The sequence below is a fragment of the Elgaria multicarinata genome, chromosome 1 (assembly GCF_023053635.1).
Source record: "Elgaria multicarinata webbii isolate HBS135686 ecotype San Diego chromosome 1, rElgMul1.1.pri, whole genome shotgun sequence".
In the NCBI taxonomy this organism is placed as follows: Eukaryota; Metazoa; Chordata; class Lepidosauria; order Squamata; family Anguidae; genus Elgaria; species Elgaria multicarinata.
Window position 1 is genome coordinate 215,675,188 of NC_086171.1, and position 23,106 is coordinate 215,698,293.

The window sequence follows — 23,106 nt, forward strand, 5'->3', positions numbered from 1 at the left end:
TTCCGCTATTCTATGATTCTATACGCTCTTCTCCTCAAGCCCTTCTGCCTCCAAGTCCCACGACCTCCGCTCAAATTGAAGCCCAGACCCTGGGTGCCTGGGATGCTTCCCCCTCCCCCAAATTGCTCCGGTAACTCCCCGGCGTCACCCCCGAATTTTCCTGCCATGTGACCTCCCTTCGCCCAGGCTGAGCTGGCACGGTGAAGAGTCACTCAGCAAAGTTGCACGGGAAGCGTTGCCACGTTGACTTGCTTCAGAGCAATCGCACGCTCGCTGTTTTTAACGTTTGTAAACCGCCCAGGGAGCTTCGGCTATGGGGTGGTATATAAACCCCCGGAGAATCCCTTCAGCGTCTCTGCACAGTCTGCAGCTGAAAAATGGCCGGGCTTAGGTTGAGCCGTTGCAGCCTGTGAGGAAGTAAGGGCTGCACAGATCAATGGTGGAGGATAGGATTGGGGGGAGGGGGGGCAGAAAACGCTGCCTTTTTCCTCTGCATGTCATGTTCCAAGAACACACGTCCTTGTTACTCCCAAAACGTTGCCTCTTCTCATCCCCTCATCCCTGCCTCCGTTGACTCTTTACAGGAAAGGAACTGGGCCTAGAGATGTTGAAGTCCGTGATAAAGAAGGCGGCAATCCAAGATTTACAAGGCTCTTACAAATCAATGCTCACTGGGACTATAGATTATTCTTTATCAGGGTAAGGGATGTGAGGCTCCAGCATCTTCCTGGGCCCGTATGGCTGCGAACTGCACTGCAAACCTCTCCACCGCATTCATTCCTCCGTGCTCCCCACCTCATTCCTAAGGCCCTCTCTGTCAGGGTGGGACGCGGCTGGCCGTGTCGCAGTTTGGGAGCCGCTCTCAGCAACCGGGAAGGCACGGTGACCAACGTGGAATTATTATGGGCAGCTGGAGGGGACGCAAAGGGCATTGAGACACACACACACCCCGCCCCTGAGAAACGGTCCTCCGTGGCCAGCCCTTGCTCTCAGGCCTTTCCCTGGGCTGTTTTATGCAGGCTGAACTAACGTCTCCCTGGCGCTGTGCTTGTATTTAGGATCAAGGTTCTCCAGGTCCAGGTGAGCAGCTCCAAAGCTGACTTCTCTGCAAGGAAGGGGATCAACCTTACCATAGAAAATGCCCAGATCTCGCTCACTGGCAAGTGGAAATTGTCCCATAAGCTTGGGTAAGGATGGACCTGCTGTTGGGAACCGGGTTCAAGCAGCCAAGCAAGGCGCGGAGCAAGCGCACGTCAAGGGCGGAGGGTCGTTGTCCCAGCAGCCAAGGTACACGATCCGGGCTTACCTGGCATGCTATGAAAGGAGGATTTGTGCCTTTTATGTAAAGGCTGTCAAGACACACACACACACACACAATTTGTAATGCCGAGGGAGCAGCTGTGCATGTCCCCCGGATTATTTACTTATCAGTTTCTCGTATTTCTATCCCACCTTTCTTCCAAGGAGCCTAAGGTGCCACACATGGTCTTGCTCCTTCCTATTTTATTTTATTTTTTATTTATTTTTATTGCATTTATATCCTGCCTTTTTACCTCCAAGGAACCCAAGGCGGCATACATAAACCTCCTCCTCTCTCATTTATCGCCACAACAACAACCCTGCGGGAATCTACACTGAAGTAATTCAAACGTTTTGAATGGGTTACTGTGACGCACAGCGTCACGTGACCCTGGGTCTCCAACGTTGCAAATGAGTTCTACTTACTGGTTCTATTTCTTAGTTGCAGCGCGGCTACAGATCCATGTGCCTCGTTCTACCGGTAATTTTCCTCTCCCTCTTCTCTGAGAGTAGCAGAGCTGCTGGGTTTGCTCCGCCCACTTCCTGTTCTCCTTCCTTCGCCCCATTTGCTATCTTATCTGCTACAGCAGATAAATCACACCAGCGTTATACTGTGCAATCACTGACAATTGCATGCAAAGGACTCAGAAGTTTTCTACCTTAGAATCTGCTCTTATTGTGAAGTACTCCCAGGCATCCTGCCTTAATTGTGCTCCTTTTGCAAAAGATTCGCCCTAATTCCGAGCCGCTGCTGTGGGCGCAGGAGCAGGATTTAAAACAAATGCTTACATCTGCGTAAGCTTTATAGATAAAGACACCAAAATTGGCACAGTAATTCAAATACCAAATTTGAATCAAATTGGGTCATCGGTTGATTTTTGATGATATTTTTTTTTAACATTCCCCCCCCCTTTTTGCAAAGGAGCTGAGGAGTGCTCAAAGGAGCTCTGTAGCTCCGTGCAGGAAAATTAACAAGGGTCTCTGCTCCCAGTCCAAAACAGGGCTGTTGTTAAAACTTTTCAACTTGGAGGGGATCTACACAGCGTACTGAAGGCGCACGCAAGCGGCTTCAGTGCGACCCGAAAGCGCGTGTGTAGATCCTGCTGGAAGAGGCGGAGGAAGAGGCGGAGGAGGAAGCGGCTGGGGAATCCGGCTGCATCCTTGCTGCTGCCGCCGCCATCACCGCCCACCTCCCCGCCAGCCTCCTGATCAGCCCGGAGGACGTGCTGGGGCTGGGGCTGGCCTGGGCAGGGAAGGAGGAGCCTGGTCCACGGCGGGAGGGGGTCTCGCCCCCACCCCCGTGGCTGGGATGAGGCTGGCGGGGAGGTGGGTGGCGGTGGTGGCAAGGACGCGGCCGGATTCCCCAGCCGCCGCCTCCTCCGCCTCTTCCTCCGCCTCTTCCAGCAGGATCGACACACGCACTTTTGGGTCGCACTGAAGGCGCTTGCGTGCGCCTTCAGTACGCTGTGTAGATCCCCTCCTGGTTACCCATCCAAACCCTGACCAGACCCAGCCCAGCTTAGCTTCAGCAAAGTGGCTGGCTCCTATGCATTCAGGCAATTCCCTGGGACTTGTGTTAAGATGTTTTGGGAGGGGCTTTGTGAGTGCTTATGACTATTGCCCTGCACTGCTGGCTAAAAATGAGGCAGGCAGTGGGCGGAGCAAACCCAGCAACTCTGCTACTCTCAGAGAAGAGGGAGAACAACGGAAAGGATTTAACAATGTGCCCTGCAGTAACATTACAGCGAAACGTAAGTCACGCTAGTGTGCCCCGTGATACAGAGAACCGATACAGAGAACCACGTTAGAAAGGGACACTAGCAATGGTGTAAGACTAGTGTAGATCCGGCCCCTGTGAGGTAGGTTGGGCTGAGAGCCTGTGACTGGCCCAAAGACACCCAGTGGGTTTCCATGGCCGAGTGAGTGGGGATTGGAACCCAGATCTCCCAACTCCCAGTCCAGCACTCTAACCGCGACACCACACTGGCAAGTGAGCTTCATGGCTGAGCAGGGAATGGAACCCAGGTCTCCCAAGTCACAGGCCAACACCACTACACCGCACTGGCTCTTCTGATGTGAAGTTGGGTGGGATTCTGATCAGGACTCTGTTGTGGAGGTGGCACCCATCTGGCTGATGGAGCCGTGGGCCTTGAAGGCCTTTCCCCTGAGAACGCTGAACACAGCCAGCCTGGAAACCCATTCAGTTTCTCGCCATGAACTACAGTGGAGGCTGGTAGCACCAAAGTTAGTGGGGACATTGGAGAGCGCCTTTAGAATTCTGGCTGGTTCTGCCTGAAACCCGAGGCAGATTCACCACCCCACTGACATCGTAGCCACCAGCCTACCCCGGTCTGCCATCACCCAAGCCTAACGCTCTGCCCGAGGGACACGATGGCTCTGCCTGCTCCGCTCAGATCCCGGGATTGCGGACAGCGTTGAACTCCCGGCTTCTCTCTCCTTTCCCCCCTAGAAAAGGGAATGGCGATATTAACACCACCATCAGACAGCTGTCCATTTCCACTCTCCTTGGTGTGGGCAAACAAGTCAAAGGGCAGCTGTCCGTGAAGGTCATCGAATGCAAAACCAGCGTTGGAGGCCTGGCCCTGAAATTACAAGGGAAAAACAGGTACGCAGCGCCCCCAAGTCCAGATTCCCCCATGCACTGCGCTCTGGTCGTGAGAACACCCTGGCCGTGTCTAGATGACCTTGCTTTACCTCCTGATTCCCCCCAAACCCTGCAGCGTCGCTGCCCTGAAGTGGCACCGACGGAGCTACGCAGCAGCTGCCACAGCCGAGAGAGGGGCGAGAAAGCTCAACGCAAACTCTATATCGAGGGGAGCACAGGATACACAGGCCCTGGTTAGGCCTCATCTAGAGTATTGCATCCAGTTCTGGGCTCCACAATTCAAGAAGGACGCAGACAAGCTGGAGCGTGTTCAGAGGAGGGCAGCCAGGATGATCAGGGGTCTGGAAACAAAGCCCTATGAAGAGAGACTGAAAGAACTGGGCCTGTTTAGCCTGGAGAAGAGAAGATGGAGGGGAGACATGAGAGCACTCTTCAAATACTTCAAAGGTTGTCACACAGAGGAGGGCCAGGATCTCTTCTCGATCCTCCCAGAGTGCAGGACATGGAATAATGGGCTCAAGTTACAGGAAGCCAGATTCCAGCTGGACATCAGGAAAAACTTCCTGACTGTTAGAGCAGTAGGACAATGGAACCAGCGACCTAGGGAGGTTGTGGGCTCTCCCACCCTAGAGGCCTTCAAGAGGCAGCTGGACAACCCTCTGTCAGGGATGCTTTAGGGTGGATTCCTGTATTGAGCAGGGGTTGGACTTGATGGCCTTGTAGGCCCGCTTCCAACTCTGCTATTCTATGATTCTATGATTCTATACGCTCTTCTCCTCAAGCCCCTCTGCCTCCAAGTCCCACGACCTCCGCTCAGATTGAAGCCCAGACCCACGACCTGCAGGCATGGCCACTTGCTGGGTGCCTGGGATGCTCCCCCCTCCCCTGCATTGCTCCGGTAACTCCCCGGCGTCACCCCCAAATTTTCCTGCCATGTGACCTCCCTTCGCCCAGGCTGAGCTGGCACGGCCAAGAGTCACTCAGCAAAGTTGCACGGGAAGCGTTGCCACGTTGACTTGCTTCAGAGCAATCGCACGCTCGCTGTTTTTAACTTTTGTAAACCGCCCAGAGAGCTTCGGCTATGGGGCGGTATATAAATTCAATAAATCAATAAATTTAACAAGTAAAAAGTCGCGGCGAAATGACACTTTGAAAACAGCGCAGTTTCGGGAAGGAAAAGCCCGATGTGGCTGCGAGTTGGCAGCTGCGTCATATAAACAATGCAGGGCCACTGCATGGCCACAATGGGGCATGTAGAGGGCATATAGACAAGCCCTTAACGGATCTAAAGAGGTGTTGCGTCAATTCAAGGAAAGCATCTCAGTGCAGTTAAGGATACAATCAATCCTGTGCATGTTTAAACAAGGGGGGGGGGAAGTCCTACAACTCGCAGCAATACAGTTGTAGGATTTTTTCTTTGTCTAAACATGCATAGAATTGCACCCTGAGTCCTGGTTAGCTGACTGCAGCCCAGAGAGGGGTGTCCCTTCTCTTCCTAGGTCTGGAGATGGCTGGCGGTATGCCCTCAACTCTTCACTCCAGTTGGGAACAGTTTATTTATTTATTATTGCATTTATATCCTGCCTTCTTTTCCTCCAAGGAACGCAAGGTGGCATACAAAATACTCCTCCTCTCCACTTCATACTCCCAAGAGCGACCCTAAGAAGTGGGTCGGGCTGAGAGTCTGGGACTGGCCCAAAATCACCCAGTGGGTTTCCATGGCCGAGTGGGGCCTGGAACCCGGATCTCCCAACTCCCAGACTGATACTCTAGCCCAGAGCTTTCCAAACTGTGTGTCCACTGCAGTGTGTAGGTGCGTCACGCGAACGTAACGAGAAACCTCTGAGTCTATATGAAATAAGCAATACCAGCTTGCATGCATTTTTACGCAGCAAAGGTGCCGATTAGTATGGTGCACTAGTATATTCCCCTTCCATCGTATCCGTGTAGGCACACCACGGTTGAGGGATCATACCGGTACTGCGCATGCGCAGTATGCATAATCGGGTCGAAACAGCTGATTCCGCGTCACTTCCGGTGACGCGGCTGCATCTGTAGTGACGCATTCGAGAAATTCCCTGGGTCCAGTTTTTTGGTAGAACACCGTCTCAACTGCCGCTCGATCGCAGCTTGACAAAATTGGTTCAATGTGAAAAGTCTTGGAAATGTATGTGATTATCTTGCAAATCATATATTTTTAAAAATATAAATGAAAGGTTTCCATGAGATATGTTGTGTCCCCATACATTTTGTTATTACGATTTATGTATATGTCCGTATCTCTTATGAGGGGTTTAGTTTAACCTCTGGTTTGCTAGCAAAACTGAATTACTGTGTCGCGAAATGATGCATGTCTAAAAACTGTGTCACCAGCATGAAAAGTTTGGAAAGCTCTGCTCTACCCACTATGCCACACTAGTTTAGGGTTTAGTTTTCACCTGGGGGTGCACTCATAGCTCATAGAATGAGGGGATCAGCTGACAGTCCTTAGAATCATAGAATCATAGAATAGCAGAGTTGGAAGGTGTCTATAAGGCCATCTAGTCCAACCCCCTGCTCAATGCAGGAATCCACCCTAAAGCATCCCTGACAGATGCTTGTGCAGCTGCCTCTTGAATGCCTCTAGTGTGGGAGAGCCCACCACCTCCATAGGTAACAGGTTCCATTGTCGTACTGCTCTAACAGTCAGGATGTTTTTCCTGATGTCCAGCTGGAATCTGGCTTCCAGTAACTTGAGCCCGTTATTCCGTGTCCTGCACTGGGAGGATCGAGAAGAGATCCTGGCCCTCCTCTGTGTGACAACCTTTTCAGTATTTGAGGAGTGCTCTCATGTCTCCCCTCAATCTTCTCTTCTCCAGGCTAAACATGCCCAGTTCTTTCAGTCTCTCTTCATAGGGCTTTGTTTCCAGACCCCTGATCATCCTGGTTGCCCTCCTCTGAACACGCTCCAGCTTGTCTGCGTCCTTCTTGAATTGTGGAGCCCAGAACCGGACGCCATACTCTAGATGAGGCCTAACCAGGGCCGACCCTTGCTGGACAAGGGTCAAGCCATTGTCCAGCAATGGCTTGACCCTTGGCACGAGGCAGATTCACACCTTCATTAGAAGCAGCAGGCACAGGTCCCAGAGCAGCCACTCCAACCTGGCAGCCTCCAGGGCTACTGGCAGTCAGCATAGTTGTAGCTGAGCACATTTGGAGAGCACCAGGTTGATGTCAGCTGCACTGATCCCTCGAGAGGACCGGGGTGGGGGGGAAATGCAATACCTCTTTGTAAGCCCAGAGAGTGCAGGGAGGCTCTATCTGCAGATAAGCAGATGCGTTGCAAAGTTAAACCTCTCTCTTTTTATGCAAAGCACAGGTGATCTTCCTCCTGCATAGAGAAGGGCTGCAGCAGGGAGAGACATCCCCTGCCCCATTTGTAGGGCAAAGCCGCCTCTCTGTGGGAAGAATCTCACCCCTGCGTTTCATAAGGAGGGAGGGGGAGATATTTTGCAATGGCCACAGGAACACTTTGTGTGGGGTGAGGGGCCGCGCTCATGAGCCACTGACGTTTCTTCTCTTTTGCCCATAGTTGGTTCTATAACAGCCTCGTGCCTGCCTTCAAGAAAACGCTGAAATCCGAAATCAACAAAAGTGTGAGATCTTACGCATTGAATGCAATTCTCTCCTCTTATTTTATTTGTTTATTTATTTATTTATTGCATCTCTATACCGCCCAATAGCCGGAGCTCTCTGGGCGGTTCACAAAAATTAAAACCGTTCAAAGTGTAAAACAGCAGTATAAAACCATCATATAAAATACAATGTAAAAGCTCAACCAGATAAAAACAGCAGCAATGCAAAATTACAAATTTAAAACACCGAGTTAAATTTTGTCTATAGACTGTTAAAATGCTGGGAGAATAAAAAGGTCTTCACCTGGCGTCTAAAAGCATATAATGTAGGTGCCAAGCGAAGCTCCTTAGGGAGCTCATTCCACAGCCGGGGTGCCACAGCGGAGAAGGCCCTGCTCCTGGTAGCCACCTGCCTCACTTCCTTTGGCAGGGGCTCGTGGAGAAGGACCCCTGAGGATGACCTTAGGGTCCAGGCAGGTACATACGGGAGGAGCCATTCCTTCAGATAGCCTGGCCCAAGGCTAGGCTTGGAAGATGAGATGAGATAAAGGGCCAAAGCTGGGCTTTCTCACCGGCCCCTCCAAGCCCGGATACATTAAAGGCATATATTTGTGGGTCCATCCCTTCACATCCGGTCCCACGCTCAATCTGCCGTGGCTGTTCAAGCTACAGCAGAGATCTCGAGATGAATCGCTTTAGCCTCCTGGAGGTAGACCAGCTTCCTGGGGCTTGCGAGGTGGCAATATCATTTGCAAAGGAGCGTATTCCCTGTTCTCTAGCTGGCACAAGTTTCCCCTTCTTAAGTTGAGACGGCTTCTGTTTGCTTGTAATGAGAAGCCACTGTGCGGTAATTTCCCCCCAGGGCTTCTCGGTGCAAAAGCGCCCGGTCACTTTGAATATTTGGGGCGTGGTGGGAGGCCATCATATGTGGCGAGGGTGGGTTGTTGGGGTGGTGGATAAGCCATCCACAGCCCCCAAACAGCCCATGGGTTCTGGGTCAGTCCCCTAAACAACTCACCCGTGCCAGGTTCACACATAACGAGAAGCTACGATAGTGGGTGCTTGGATTGCCCAACTGGCACTCGTGGGCTGTGGTGGTCACGTGAACCAGATCTGTGTCTTTAATATACCCGGTCACTACGTTCAACATCTAAGGTCCTCCTCCGGTGCCTACTCTGAGAGGCTCGGAGTGTGGCAACAAGGGACAGGGCCTTTTCGGTGGTGGCCCCCAGACTGTGGAACGATCTCCCTGACGAGGCTCGCCTGGCACCAATGCTGCTATCTTTCCGGCGCCAGGTTAAGACTTTCCTCTTTGCCCAGGAATATGGCGGCACATCCTAATCACCCACATGTTTAGTTTTTAATCAGTTTTTAATGCTTTATGTGTGTATGTACTGTGTTTTAGAGTTTTAAATTTTGTATACTTGTTTTTACCTCAATTTTAGAATTTCTGTAAACCGCCTAGAGAGCCCTGGCTATGGGAGCGGTATATAAGTGTAATAAATAAAATAAACATAAATAAATAAAGTGCTCTGGGTCAGGAGGACAGTCACTGACCTGGTTCACACAATCAAAGCAACCCACCATGGCTTATTTAAGAGCCGCAATAGATTATGGTGCATCCTGGGCAGCTTTTGAAATTCAAACTGTGGCCACAGCTTGTTGTATCATCCGACTTCAATAGTGACAGGTTGTGCAAGGTTTAATCAACCCTCACATAACCCTAGAACAAGCCACAACCTTCGCACAACACCCCCCTCCCACTGGGTTCAGACAATACAACAAGCCACAATCATGGCTTGAATATTTTAAATGGCCGCCTGCATGCATCACAGCATACCGTGTTTTATCGTACGAACCAGCCCACTGTGATAGGGTGACCACTTACTTATAGCCCCACCAAAGAGGTCAAAATAGAGCAAAGATTCGCATAAAACGTGCGTATGCGAATTTAGGTGGCCCTGTGAAAAGGAGGACAGAGCTCCTGTATCTTTAACAGTTGTACTGAAAAGGGGATTTCAGCAGGTGTCGTTTGTATATATGGAGAACCTGCTGAAATGCCCTCTTCAACACAACAGTTAAAGCTGCAGGAGCCCTGACCTCTTGATGAGATGCAAAAGAGGGCAAGGCTCCTGCAGGCTTTAACTGTTGTGATGAAGAGGGCATTTCAGGTGCTGCATGCATAACAATGACACTTGCTGAAATTCCCTTTCTTGTATATGATGCAGGAGCCCGGGCCTCCTTTCCATAGGGTCACCCAATGCCAAGGCCATCTGAAGCTTTCCTACCTCTGGCCTAGCAGGAAAGATATTGGTGGCTCTTTCGCCAGCAGCGGGTGGCTCTTTCGCCGGCAGCAGGAGGCCGGCGGGGAGGTGGGCGGCGGCGGCGGCGGCGGCAAGGATGCGGCCGGATTCCCCAGCCTCTGGCCTAGCAGGAAAGATATTGACCAGGAGGGGATTTACATGTCGTACTGAAGGCGCTTGTGTGCGCCTCCAGTGCGCCCCCAAAACGATGGTGTAGATCCTGGTGGAAGAGGTGGAGGAAGAGGCGGAGGAGGAGGCAGCTGGGGAATCCGGCCGCGGCCTTGCCGCCGCCCACCTCCCCGCCGGCCTCCTGCTGCCGGCGAGCTCTCTGACCTGGGTGGCTCTTTCGCCGGCAGCAGGAAGCCGGCGGGGAGGTGGGCGGCGGCAGCAAGGACGCGGCCGGATTCCACAGCCTCCTCCTCCTCCGCCTCTTCTTTCTCCGTCTACACCATCGTTTTGGGGGCGCACTGGAGGCGCACGCAAGCGCCTTCAGTACGACATGTAGATCCCCTCCAGATGGCCTTGGTGCTGCTCAGTCTGCTGTCCAGATGCTAACTGTGGATGGGCAATTTCCAGGCGCCTGCTACTCTCCTTTCTTATGGCTCTTAAACGGACTAGGGGCCTGTCTTGTCGACGACGCATTGCCGCCGCGAGCCCACAAAAACCCGCAGTTTTGCTCCTGTGGGGTTGTCCCCATGCCAAGGAGCGAGTGCGGGGTGCACATGCGTCAGAGAAGGGGGTTGCGCTGTGCCGCTACCTGTCCCTCCCTGGCTGTTTCCCCACCACCACCACCTCGCAGGGTTTTCCCTGCCAAAGGAACGGAGAACTTCACTTCTCCCCACACTGGAAGAACTGCAGGGGTGTTCTGGAGGCCATTTGGCTCATCGGCCTGCCCCCTCTCCGTTGCCTGGGCAGACAGCGACTAATCAGGCATCGCCCTTCACCCGGCCACGCTACTCCGGAGCAGAGGTGGGCAGCGGATGCACCATGCTTGCCTCGCTCCGGAGAAAAAAGTTGGGGTAAGTCCCCAACGTTTTTACTTCGGAGCTTCGGGGGAAAGCCCCTGGATGGGTCCGCAGGGGCTGCTGCATTGCGTAACCACCACTGTGCCCCTGCGAAGCCTCCCAGGGCTTTCCCCACATATAGACATAGTATCATAGAACCATAGAATTGTAGAGTTGGAAGGGGCCTACAAGGCCATCAAGTCCAACCCCCTGCTCAGTGCAGGAATCCACCCTAAAGCATCCCTGACAGATGGTTGTCCAGCTGCCTCTTGAAGGCCTCTAGTGTGGGAGAGCCCACAACCTCCCTAGGTCACTGGTTCCATTGTTATACTGCTCTAACAGTCAGGAAGTTTTTCCTGATGTCCAGCTGGAATCTGGCTTCCTTTAACTTGAGCCCGTTATTCCGTGTCCTGCACTCTGGGAGGATCGAGAAGAGATCCTGGCCCTCCTCTGTGTGACGACCTTTTAAGTATTTGAAGAGTGCTCTCATGTCTCCCCTCAATCTCCTCTTCTCCAGGCTAAACATCCCCTTGTACTGGACAGCCCTTCAAATAGAAGACTTGCCCAGGACACCCTACTGTCTGTCCCGCTTAATATTCTGGTTTCCATTTATTTCCAGCTATGTCCTTTGATCGAGGAAGGAATTGACAACATTGCAGAAATCCTGAAAGTCGCGGGCGGTAAGCGTGTGTGCCCGCACCTGCAAATTCCAAAAAAAATTTCATTGCCCTGGGGATAATAATTCCCAGGCAAGGAGCTGTCAAAACACAGGGAAAGCCCCACAGTGGCTGTGGACCTGTCCCCTGTGGGTTAGACGACGCAGGCACCACTTCACTGACACCATGGGGCTTCCGTTTTGAAAAAGTCGGGGTTTCGTGCCATGTAACATCACTCAGCGGCCAACCTGGGGGTGGAGCCCAGTGGAAGGTGACCAGTGATTGGTCACCTTCCACCAGGAAGAGGGCAGGGGTGGCTCCGGGACCCATATGGCCACCCAGAAACCCCGCTCTCTTTCCTCGGCGGCGTTGGGATTACCCCATGCTGCAGTGGGAGACGGAAAGCACGGGGTTGAGGAGGAAGGCAGTACCAACTCAGCCTCTGGCGTCTTTCCTGAGCTTGCATTTTTTCCCTGCCTTTCTGCAGTCACGGCCCCAATCGACTCCTTTGTAGGGATCGACTTTACCTTGATGAGCGAGCCAGTAATTGGTGTGGATCAATGCACTGGGGAGTTCAAGGTAATGGACAGCTGGGGGAGGAGCCTGAATCTCTTTGATCTTTTCAGCTTATCTGTTGAACTGTGGGGGGGGGAAACTCCTGTTCCCTGGGGGTCGCGGAATGGAGAGTTTCTGGCGTTTAGGGTAGAAGTGGAAAGTCTGCAAGGAGGAGAGGGGCCCGCCTCCCCCAATTTGGTGCTCTCCAGACGTGTTGGGCCACAACTCCTGGCATAGCTGACCAGGGGATGCTGGGAGTCGTAGTCAGTGGAGGCTGGTGGCTCCGATATCGGCGGGGCAATGAATCTGCTCCAGGTTCCAGTCAGGACTCTAAAAGAGCTCTCCAAGGTGCTTCACCAGGTGCTGAATTTGGCCTGCTTCACACCTTGGCTAGCAATTGTAGCGTTCGCTACTCTTCCATTGTAAGCTACAAGTGGAATTGCAATTGACTTTCCACACGACTGGGAATACGGCGCTTTATCTATATATGATAAAGGTGGTTGCAGGACAACTCCAGGCACTCTTGAATGAAACGGTATTATCTAGATCCATTTCAATCGGGTTTCAGGCCTGGTTTTGGAACGGAAACTGCCTTGGTCGCCCTGTGGGATGACCTCTGTTGGGAGAGAAACAGGGGGAGTGCGACCCTGTTGGTTCTCCTGGACCTCTCAGCGGCCTTCGATACCATCGACCATGGTATCCTTCTGGATAGGTTGTCTGAGCTGGGAGTTGGAGGTACTGCGTTGCAGTGGTTCCGCTCCTACTTGGATGGCCGATTCCAGAAGGTGGTGCTGGGGGATTATTGCTCTGTGCCGTGGCTCCTAAGCCATGGGGTTCCTCAGGGCTCTATTTTATCCCTTATGCTGTTTAACATATACATGAAGCCGGTGGGGGAGGTTATCCGGAGATGTGGACTGAGGTGTCATCAATATGCGGATGACACCCAGCTCTACCTTTCCTTTTCATCAAACCCAGGTGAGGCAGTGGCTGTTCTGAACCAGTGCCTGGGCACGGTAATGGACTGGATGAGGGCTAACAAACTGAGACTCAATCCAGACAAGACGGAGGTACTGTTAGCGGGTGGTTCATCTGTCCGGCGAGGTGATGTTTGCCCTGTCCTGGACGGGGTTGCACACTCCCTAAAGGATCGGGTCCGTAGTTTGTGGGTGCTCTTGGATCCAGAACTGTCACTTGAGGCACAGGTGAACTCAGTGGCAAAGAGCACCTTTTATCAGCTTAGGCTGATATACCAACTACGCCCTTATCTGGACAGAGATAGCCTAGCTACAGTGATCCATGCTCTGGTAACCTCTCGTTTGGATTACTGCAGTCCGTTATACGTGGGACTGTCATGGCAGCCTTATTTATTATTATTTATTTATTTATTGCATTTCTGTATCGCCCAACAGCTGAAGCTCTCTGGGCGGTTCACAAACATTAAAACCATCAAGTACAATTCAAGGTACAAAACAAACCACAATATAAAAACATAATATAAAAGCACAACCAGGGTAAAACCAAACAGAGATTTATACAGATTTAAAATACAGATTTAAAACAGCAAAGTTAAAATACTGAGAAGATAAAAAGGTCTTCACCTAGCATTGAAAAGAATATAACGTAGCTGCCAGGCAAACCTCTCTAAGGAGCTCATTCCACAGCCGGGGTGCCACAGCAGAGAAGGCCCTGCTCCTCCTGGTAGCCACCTGCCTCACTTCCTTTGGCAGGGGCTCACGGAGAAGGACCCCTGAGGATGACCTTAGGTTCTGGGTGGGCACATATGAGAGGAGGTTTTCCTTCAGATAACCTGGCCCCAGGCCATTTAGGGCTTTGAATGTTAATACCAACACTTTGAATTGGGCCCGGACCTGGACTGGCAGCCAGTGAAGCTGGAAAAGTACTAACATAATGTAGCCTTGTTGGTCAATCCCTGTTAACAATCTTGCTGCCCTGTTTTGTACCAGCTGAAGTTTCTGGACCTTTTCAAAGGCAGCCCCACGTATAACGCATTGCAGTAATCTAGACGAGAAGTTATCAGAGCATGGACTTTTCTGCCAGGCAGTTAACAATATTTGCTGAGTTTTTAACTGAGCCCATTATAGTTGTTTTAAATCAGCCTTCCTCAACCTGGGGCGCTCCAGATGTGTTGGACTACAACTCCCAGAATGCCCCAGCCAGCTGGCTGGGGCATTCTGGGAGTTGTAGTCCAACACATCTGGAGCGCCCCAGGTTGAGGAAGGCTGATTTAAATGGATATTGTTTTTACGCTTTTGATGGTTTAAATTTTTTATATATTTGTTTTTAATGTTCACTGTTTTTAACCTTTGTAAACCACCCAGAAAGCTTCAGCCACGGGGCGGTATATAAACGTAATAAATAAATAAATAATAAGGGCACAGTTGGTATATCAGCCTAAGCTGATAAAAGGTGCTCTTTGCCACTGAGTTCACCTGTGCCTCAAGTGACAGTTCTGGATGCAAGAACACCCACAAACTACGAACCTGCAACCCCGTCCAGAACAGGGTGAACAACACCTAGCAGGACAGATGAACCACCCGCTAACAGTACCTCCGTCTTGTCTGGACTGAGTCTCAGTTTGCTGGCCCTCATCCAGTCCATTACCATGCCCAGACACTGATTCAGAACAGCCACTGCCTCACCTGGGTTTGATGAGCTGGGTGTCACCTCCTTATTGAAGACACCTCAGCTCACATCTCCAGATAACTTCTCCCAGCCGTGACTCAGCTTGCTGAGAACACTCACTGCCCTGCAATCCTGTACCTTCCCCGCACTGGGATCCAATCCAAACTACACCCACTCTCTTAATCAGAACCGAAGCCACCGTTGACAGACAACAAACAACCGTGGTGATGTGGAAACAATGCAAAAAGTCACAGTAAAACGACACATCAAAAAAGGGCAGCTTTGTGGGGGGAAAGCATGATATGGCTGTAAGTTGGTGGCTGCGTCGTATATACAACGGGGCGCAACTGCGTGGTCACAACAGGGTATCTAGAACATGTAGATAAGCCCCTGCTTAGAGATGTTGTGATATAAAGCAGTATAGAAGTAGTTTAAATAACAGAAGGACTGTTTGGGACCTCAGTGAGTGTCATAGAATCATAGAATCATAGAATAGCAGAGTTGGAAAGGGCCTACAAGGCCATCGAGTCCAACCCCCTGCTCAATGCAGGAATCTACCCTAAAGCATCCCTGACAGATGGTTGTCCAGCTGCCTCTTGAAGGCCTCCAGTGTGGGAGAGCCCACAACCTGCCTAGGTCACTGATTCCATTGTCGTACTGCTCTAACTGTCAGGAAGTTTTTCCTGATGTCCAGCTGGAATCTGGCTTCCTTTAACTTGAGCCCGTTATTCCGTGTCCTGCACTCTGGGAGGATCGAGAAGAGATCCTGGCCCTCCTCTGTGTGACAACCTTTTAAGTATTTCAAGAGTGCTATCATGGCTCCCCTCCATCTTCTCTTCTCCAGACTAAACATGCCCAGTTCTTTCAGTCTCTCTTCATAGGGCTTTGTTTCCAGACCCCTGATCATCCTGGTTGCCCTCCTCTGAACACAGCATGCCAGAGTTGTGATCCAACACATCTGGAAGACATTAGCTCGGGGAACGCTGCTCTAGGGAACCCTGTGAGGAACTTATAACTTTCCCCAAGAGGTCACGCATGGAGCTTTTTGGACTAGAGGGACTACTCTCCTCTCCGCGGAGTTTCAACTTCCTTTTCAGCCTCCCTGCCTGAGGTCCTCCCATCCAGCCCTTCCTTCTTTCCAACGGAGGTAGCAATCCAGCTGTGAGTGCATCCGTGAGTTCTTCCCACCTTTTTTTTTTTTTGCCTTTCAGGGTGAATTCTATCCATTGGGAAAGCCCAGCAGGGCGCCCCTCCAGCCTGCCCCGTTCTCCCTCCCAAAGCAGTCAAACTCCATGGTCGTCCTCGGTGTCTCCGAATTCGTCCTCAACACAGCTGCTTTTGCCTACTTCACCGCAGGGGTGCTTCGGGTGAAGCTCACAAACGATACGGTAAGGCCATAAAGGTCAAAGCATAAGCAAAGCCCTGCTGGGTCAAACCAAAGGCCTTTCTAGTCCATCCTGTTTCCCAGGGCACGTCTACACTGGGCGATATCCCCGGGATCGTCCCTGTATGTCCACATGACACACAGGGGATCCCAGGAGCAGGGAGGCAAGATCCCTGCATTTCCCCGGGATACCGCCATACCCTTTCTTCATGGCTTTTCCCACGGTCCCAGGATGATCCTGAGGACCACGGGTGGTGTGGCCAGCTGGCCCATCTTCTTCCCTCTTCCCTGCCAGTAGCAGGGGTCTTCTGAGGGAAGGAGACGGATCAGGAAGAGTCCAGGGCCATCAGGGGTGGGGTGAGGAGCCAGGTCAGGGCTCATTTCCCCCCCTTACTTTTTCGCTGGAGCGCGGGCATGACGTCCTCCTTCCTCCCTAGATGTCGCATGCCGCATGTGGACGCAGGGGGAAGATCTCATGATCAGCATATCTTGAGATCCTCCCCGCTCCGCCGGGAGGTGCTGCCAATCCAGACCTCCGATTTGACCCCACAGCCACTCGAAGCTGTTCTTTCCCTTGGGTGGGTGTGTGTGTGTGTGTGTGTGTGTCCCAAACAGAGAATGCAACAGGCACAATTTGAGGCCATTCAGCAGTGTTCCAATGCACACCTCCAGAGCGGAACCCTGTCCCTTTCAATCCCTTAAACCTTCTCCTTAGGGGTGACCCCCTGGAACATATTGGTCTGGTCTGGATTATCTAAGAAAGGACTGGATTATCTCAGAAAGGACTGAGAAATCTGTGAGACTCCAGATGTTGTTGGAATCCAACTCCATTAACCGCAGCCAACAATCGAGGGATTTTTTGCCATTGCTGGAGCAACTGCTCTGCTGCTTAGGAGCTGTCCATGGTCCTGCAGATGTTTTCTCATGGCCCTGCCTCGTTATATCCTGCCCCCTGAGCTTCCCCCTGCCGCCTCTTCACATGCTTTCTCTTGGGGTCGTATCCAACTTCGTCATTCCATTAGCAGCACAAATGATGCTGCGCTAGTTCAAACTAGGTTCCGAACTCTGCGCAAGACAAGGATCCAACGCAAGTTACGGTTGCGCAAGCACGGTTGCGCAAGCGGCGATGCTTTTTGCTTGCGCAACCCCTTTTGCAACCAGTTGGGCATAACTGCTGTGCAAACCTGCTTTGCAGCCCCTTGTGCAAATCATTCCGGCAACCGGACTGTTTGAGTTTGCGGAACGTGACCACTGGATGCTGCCCCTTGGCTGCTAATTGCGGGCGGTCCTGCTTAGATAGCAAGTGACAATAGGGTGACAAAGGTCATGTTCCCAGGAATTCAAATAGGAAGAGAATTGAGGGTTCAAGTTACGGGCTCAAGTTAAAGGAAGCCAGATTCCAGCTGGACATCAGGAAAAACATCCTGACTGTTAGAGCAGTATGACCATGGAACCAGTAACCTAGGGAGGTTGTGGGCTCTCCCACACTAGAGGCCTTCATGAGGCAGCTGGACAAGCATCTGTCAGGGATGCTTTAGGGTGGTTCCTGCATTGAGCAGGGGGTTGGACTCGATGGCCTTGTAGGCCCCTTCCAACTCTATTATTCTATGATTCTATGAGGGTACACTTTCCATTCATTTGCTTATTGTTCAGCAGCCTCAGGTGGCAGCGGCAGCAGTGGCAATCCCCTCCTCCCACCCGTCAGCCACCCACCCCCACCCCTGAGCCCCCTGGCCTTTCTAATGCCATTAAGCCGGTGCTCCGGTGGCATTAGTGTCCTTAAGCCACCCTGCTGCCCTCAGTTGCAGTGGGAGATGGTGCCCTGTCACCTGTGCGGAAGTGAGATTTAATGCCCCCCCAGGCTGTCTTCTCTTTATGGAGGGTGGGGGACTGGGGTGCCAATTTGTTGTTGACCTCAGGCAGCAAAATGTATTGGGTCAGCCCTGATTGTCACTTGTTGACACTGTTGTGATAAAATGATTTTATGGATTCTGTTTTCAGCTTGGTGCCAGGGGTATTGTTATGTTGACACCTCTGTTATAGAATCATAGAATAGCAGAGTTGGAAGGGGCCTACAAGGCCATCGAGTCCAACCCCCTGCTCAAGGCAGGAATCCACCCAAAAGCATCCCCGACAGATGGTTGTCCTGCTGCCTCTTGAAGGCCTCTAGTGTGGGAGAGCCCACAACCTCCCTAGGGAACTGGTTCCATTGTCGTACTGCTCTAACAGTCAGGAAGTTTTTCCTGATGTCCAGCTGGAATCTGGCTTCCTTTAACTTGAGCCCATTATTCCATGTCCTGCACTCTGGGAGGATCGAGAATCACAGAATAGCAGAGTTGGAAGGGGTCCACAAGGCCATGGAGTCCAACCCCCTGCTCAATGCAGGAATCCACCCTACAGCATCCCTGACAGAGGGTTGTCCAGCTGCCTCTTGAAGGCCTCTAGTGTGGGAGAGCCCACCACCTCACCAGGCAACTGATTCCATTGTCGTACTGCTCTAACAGTCAGGAAGCTTTTTCCTGATGTCCAGCTGGAATCTGGCTTCCTTTAACTTGAAGTGCGAATGCAAGGAAAACCCCATGGGGGAGTAAAAAATAGCCAAAGGCAAGGGTGGAACCAAGTAATCTTCAAACATAAATATTAGCAAAAGTTTTATTAAAGTGCCAAGGTGCCTATGCATTTCGAACACAGTTGCATTCTTCCTCAGGGCTTTATCTAAAAAACAAAGACGTCCTTTGTATCATAATATTTACAATTAGAGGCATTTTACAGGTATCTGTACCTTAAAAATTTATAATATCTAGTTAGAAAAACTTTAAAACAATATGTATAACAAGACATACAAATTGCAATCAAAAAGGTGTAATACATCATCATTCAGCTAATTAGAGTATCTATGCAAAATATACCAACCAGGAACAAATCATCTATGTTACAATAACAAACAACAGTATTTACTTACAACATTCGTGAAGTTATCTGCAGAAGCTGCTAGACTAGCATGATACAGGAAGAAGTGAGAGAGAGATAGGGAAAAGAGACCTTGACAATTAGTTGGAAACAGCTGTTTCTTATAACAATGCTGATAGTTCCAAAGACTCATTGAGGCCAGAGGGGCTGGTCGTATTAAGCCTGATGATCCATCTGGCCTCTCTCTCTAAAAGGATCCTATCAGATTTATTCTTGATTATTTCTATAACCCAGAATGATAAATCTTTTAATTGATGTGATTTCTCTTTCCAACGGTGAACTAATGGTGCTCCTTCTATTCCACATTTGATCTTGCTAATATGCTGACCTATCCTGGTTTTAACACTTCTTGTAGTTTTGCCAATATATAGTTTATTACAGGGACAGATTATGCCATATACTACAAACCCTGTATTGCACGTGGTAAAATCTTTCAAAGGATACTCTCTGTTATCTGTTGGATTAACGAAGTGCTTTAATTTGAGAGAATGATTGCAATATTTACAATGTCCACACGGAAAATGTCCTGCAGGTGGGCCTGATCCTGGTAGGAGGCACTGCGTAGTCAAGGTTGTAATTGTTTTAGTTGTGTTACTTCTAATTATACGGTCCCCTAAGCTTTGTGTTCTTTTGTATGCAATCTAGGGTTTCTCATGACAACCCATGACATCCTTCACTAAAAACCAGTATTTATTATGAAATGAAATTTAATAGGGATAAATGCCAAGTTCTACATTTAGGGAATAGAAACCAAAGGCACAGTTACAAGATGGGGGACACTTGGCTCAGCAATACTACAAACGAGAAAGATCTTGGAATTGTTGTAGATCACAAACTGAATATGAGCCAACAGTGCGATATGGCTGCAAGAAAGGCAAATGCTATTTTGGGCTGTATTAATAGGAGTAGAGCTTCCAAATCACGGGAGGTACTGGTTCCTCTCTATTCGGCCCTGGTTAGGCCTCATCTAGAGTATTGCGTCCAGTTCTGGGCTCCACAATTCAAGAAGGATGCAGACAAGTTGGGAGTGTGTTCAGAGGAGGGCAAGGAGGATGAGTAGGGGTCTGGAAACAAAGCCCTATGAAGAGAGACTGAAAGAACTGGGCATGTTTAGCCTGGAGAAGAGAAGATTGAGGGGAGACATGAGAGCACTCTTCAAATACTTGAAAGGTTGTCCCACAGAGGAGGGCTAGGATCTCTTCTCGATCCTCCCAGAGTGCAGGACACGGAATAACGGGCTCAAGTTAAAGGAAGCCAGATTCCGGCTGAACATCAGGAAAAACTTCCTGACTGTTAGAGCAGTGCGACGGTGGAATCAGTTACCTAGGGAGGTTGTGGGCTCTCCCATACTAGAGGCCTTCAAGAGACAGCTGGACAACCATCTGTCAGGGATGCTTTAGGGTGGATTCCTGCATTGAGCAGGGGTTGGACTCGATGGCCTTGTAGGCCCCTTCCAACTCTGCTATTCTATGATTCTATGATTCTATGATTCTATTTATAGAGCATCTTAAAGACATACTAACATTGTTGAATGGTAAACTGCATATCAATCTGTTATTAATCTTTTTTGGTTTAGACCTCAAAAGGGTGCTTCCATCTATATTGTCTGCTTTTTCTTTTGCTCTTGATATGCACTTTTCTGAGTAACCTCTCTGTAAACACTGCTGTTGTAAAGTCCAAGATTCCTTTTTGTAATCAGATTCCCTAGTGCAGTTTCTTCTAATCCTAATCAATTGGCCATATGGGATGTTATCCCTAATATGTTTGGGGTGTGAGCTGTCATATTTTAAGAGCTTATTTTTATCTGTGGGCTTTCTATATAGTTTGGTACATAATTTCTCACCTTCTTTTTCTACAGATATGTCTAGAAAATTAACTTGTTGTACATTACTGTTCATTCCAAATTTAATATTGTCTGCTCTGTTATTTAACCATTTCCAAAATAGGATCAACTGTTCTCTGTTCCCTTGCCATATAAGAAACACATCATCAATGTAACGACACCAAAACTTGATCTTATCACAAAATGGATTATTTAAGGAGTATACATAGAATCATAGATTAGCAGAGTTGGAAGGGGCCTACAAGGCCATCGAGTTCCACCCCCTGCTCAATGCAGGAATCCACCCTAAAGCATCCCTGACAGATGCTTGTCCAGCTCCCTCTTGAAGGCCTCTAGTGTGGGAGAGCCCACCACCTCCCTAGGTCACTGATTCCATTGTCGTACTGCTCTAACAGTCAGGAAGTTTTTCCTGATGTCCAGCTGGAATCTGGCTTTCTTTAACTTGAGCCCTTTATTTGGCGTCCTACACTCTGGGAGGATCGAGAAGAGATCCTGGCCCTCCTCTGTGTGACAACCTTTTAAGTATTTGAAGAGTGCTACCATGTCCCCCCTCCATCTTCTCTTCTCCAGGCTAAACATGCCCAGTTCTTTCCGTCTCTCTTCATAGAGCTTTGTTTCCAGACCTCTGATCATCCTGGTTGCCCTCCTCTGAACATAGTCCTCTTCATATTTTCCCATATATAGACAAGCCAACTCAGGTGCCATAGGAGAACCCATAGAAATGCCATTGATTTGCCAATAAAACTGAGAGTGAAACTTAAAGTAATTTCTAGATAGAACAATTTCAGCTATATCCATAATGTAATGAGGAGGTGGTACCTTGTTCTCTCTTGTGTTCATTATTTCCTCTATACATATCAACACCTCCTCCTGTGGGATATTCGTATACAGGGAAGAGATGTCTGGAGTCGCCATTATATCATTTGAATCAATATTGTTGAGTGTATTTAACATTAATGAAGTCCATTGAATCCTTTATATATGATCTTAACTTGGGTTTACCCAAGATTCATAAAAATATCTATCCACCGCCTGGGAGACCTATAGTGTCGGGGAGCAATTCAGTAATGGAACCATTATCAAAATATGTTAGATTCTTTTTGGCTCCCTTTGTAACCTTAACTCTTCCTTTAACTTGAGGCTGTTATTCTGCACTCTGGGAGGATCGAGAAGAGATCCTGGCCCTCCTCTGTGTGACAACCTTTCAAGTATTTGAAGAGTGCTCTCATGTCTCCCCTCCATCTTCTCTTCTCCAGGCTAAACATGTCCAGTTCTTTCAGTCTCTCTTCATAGGGCTTTGTTTCCAGACCCCTGATCATCCTGGTTGCCCTCCTCTGAACACGCTCCAGCTTGTCTGCATCCTTCTTGAATTGTAATTAAGAAGGACGCAGACAAGCTGAACATGCAATCTGGGATCTCTCAATCCAACATTCCTCTGTGCTTTTCTTTCAGATCCCAAAAGGTTTCCTGTTCCGTATGAACACCAAGAACATCGGCAATTACTCACAGGAGGTGAGTCGAGAAATGTGAAGGCCTGCGGCATCACAAAGAAATGTGATTTGTGCCTTCCTCTTTCTTCAGCTTCAAATGGGAAAAAATGAAATATGAAATATTTGTGAAGTATTTCCCCGCTTTCGGACGCTGAAAATACTTCCCCCCCCCATCACTAATGCCGTGAGTTAAAAATAATATTGTCACAGCCAACTCACGCGGCCGCAATTCTTCTAGATCTAAGATTCCTCCGTTGCAATGTTAGTGGCTAGATTACTAATTGAGCAATATTCTTTGGACTTAATATTGCAAAAGCATTTCCAAACGTTGCACGCCATCTTGCGTTGCCTGGAAGTCGGTGAGGCCTCTTGTGGTGGTCATGTGGCCTTTCAGATGTTGTTAGACTTCAGCTCCCATGATCCCAGACAATTGGCGATGCCAGCTGGGGCTGATGGGAGTTGGAGTCTAGCAACATCTGCAGGGCCACATGTCCTCCACTCCTGCTTTATGACAAGTGAAAGGAACAGATGAACACACCGGGAAAAACATTGGAAGTTTGTTTCAATTCCCTGGGGGAGAAGGCTATCAATGGCTACTAGGCCCCGTGGCTATGTGCTACCTCCAGTATCAGAAGCAGTAAGCTTATGTACACCAGTTGCTGGGGAACATGGGCAGGAGGGTACTGCTGCACTCATGTCCTGCTTGTGGGTTCCTGGTC

General features: G+C 49.9%; 1 protein-coding gene across 1 annotated transcript in view; it reads left to right on the forward strand.

Annotated features, from left to right (window-relative positions):
- The window catches only part of LOC134410579 (bactericidal permeability-increasing protein-like), a 45,383-nt gene that overhangs the window by 10,615 nt on the left and 11,662 nt on the right, over window positions 1-23,106 (forward strand). Inside the window, exons 3-11 of the mRNA XM_063143959.1 lie at window positions 585-699; window positions 1,059-1,187; window positions 3,770-3,925; window positions 7,497-7,560; window positions 10,758-10,811; window positions 11,466-11,526; window positions 11,990-12,081; window positions 15,912-16,088; window positions 22,350-22,409. Coding sequence (XP_063000029.1) covers window positions 585-699; window positions 1,059-1,187; window positions 3,770-3,925; window positions 7,497-7,560; window positions 10,758-10,811; window positions 11,466-11,526; window positions 11,990-12,081; window positions 15,912-16,088; window positions 22,350-22,409 — 908 coding nt within the window. The remainder of the gene's footprint in view (window positions 1-584; window positions 700-1,058; window positions 1,188-3,769; window positions 3,926-7,496; window positions 7,561-10,757; window positions 10,812-11,465; window positions 11,527-11,989; window positions 12,082-15,911; window positions 16,089-22,349; window positions 22,410-23,106) is intronic.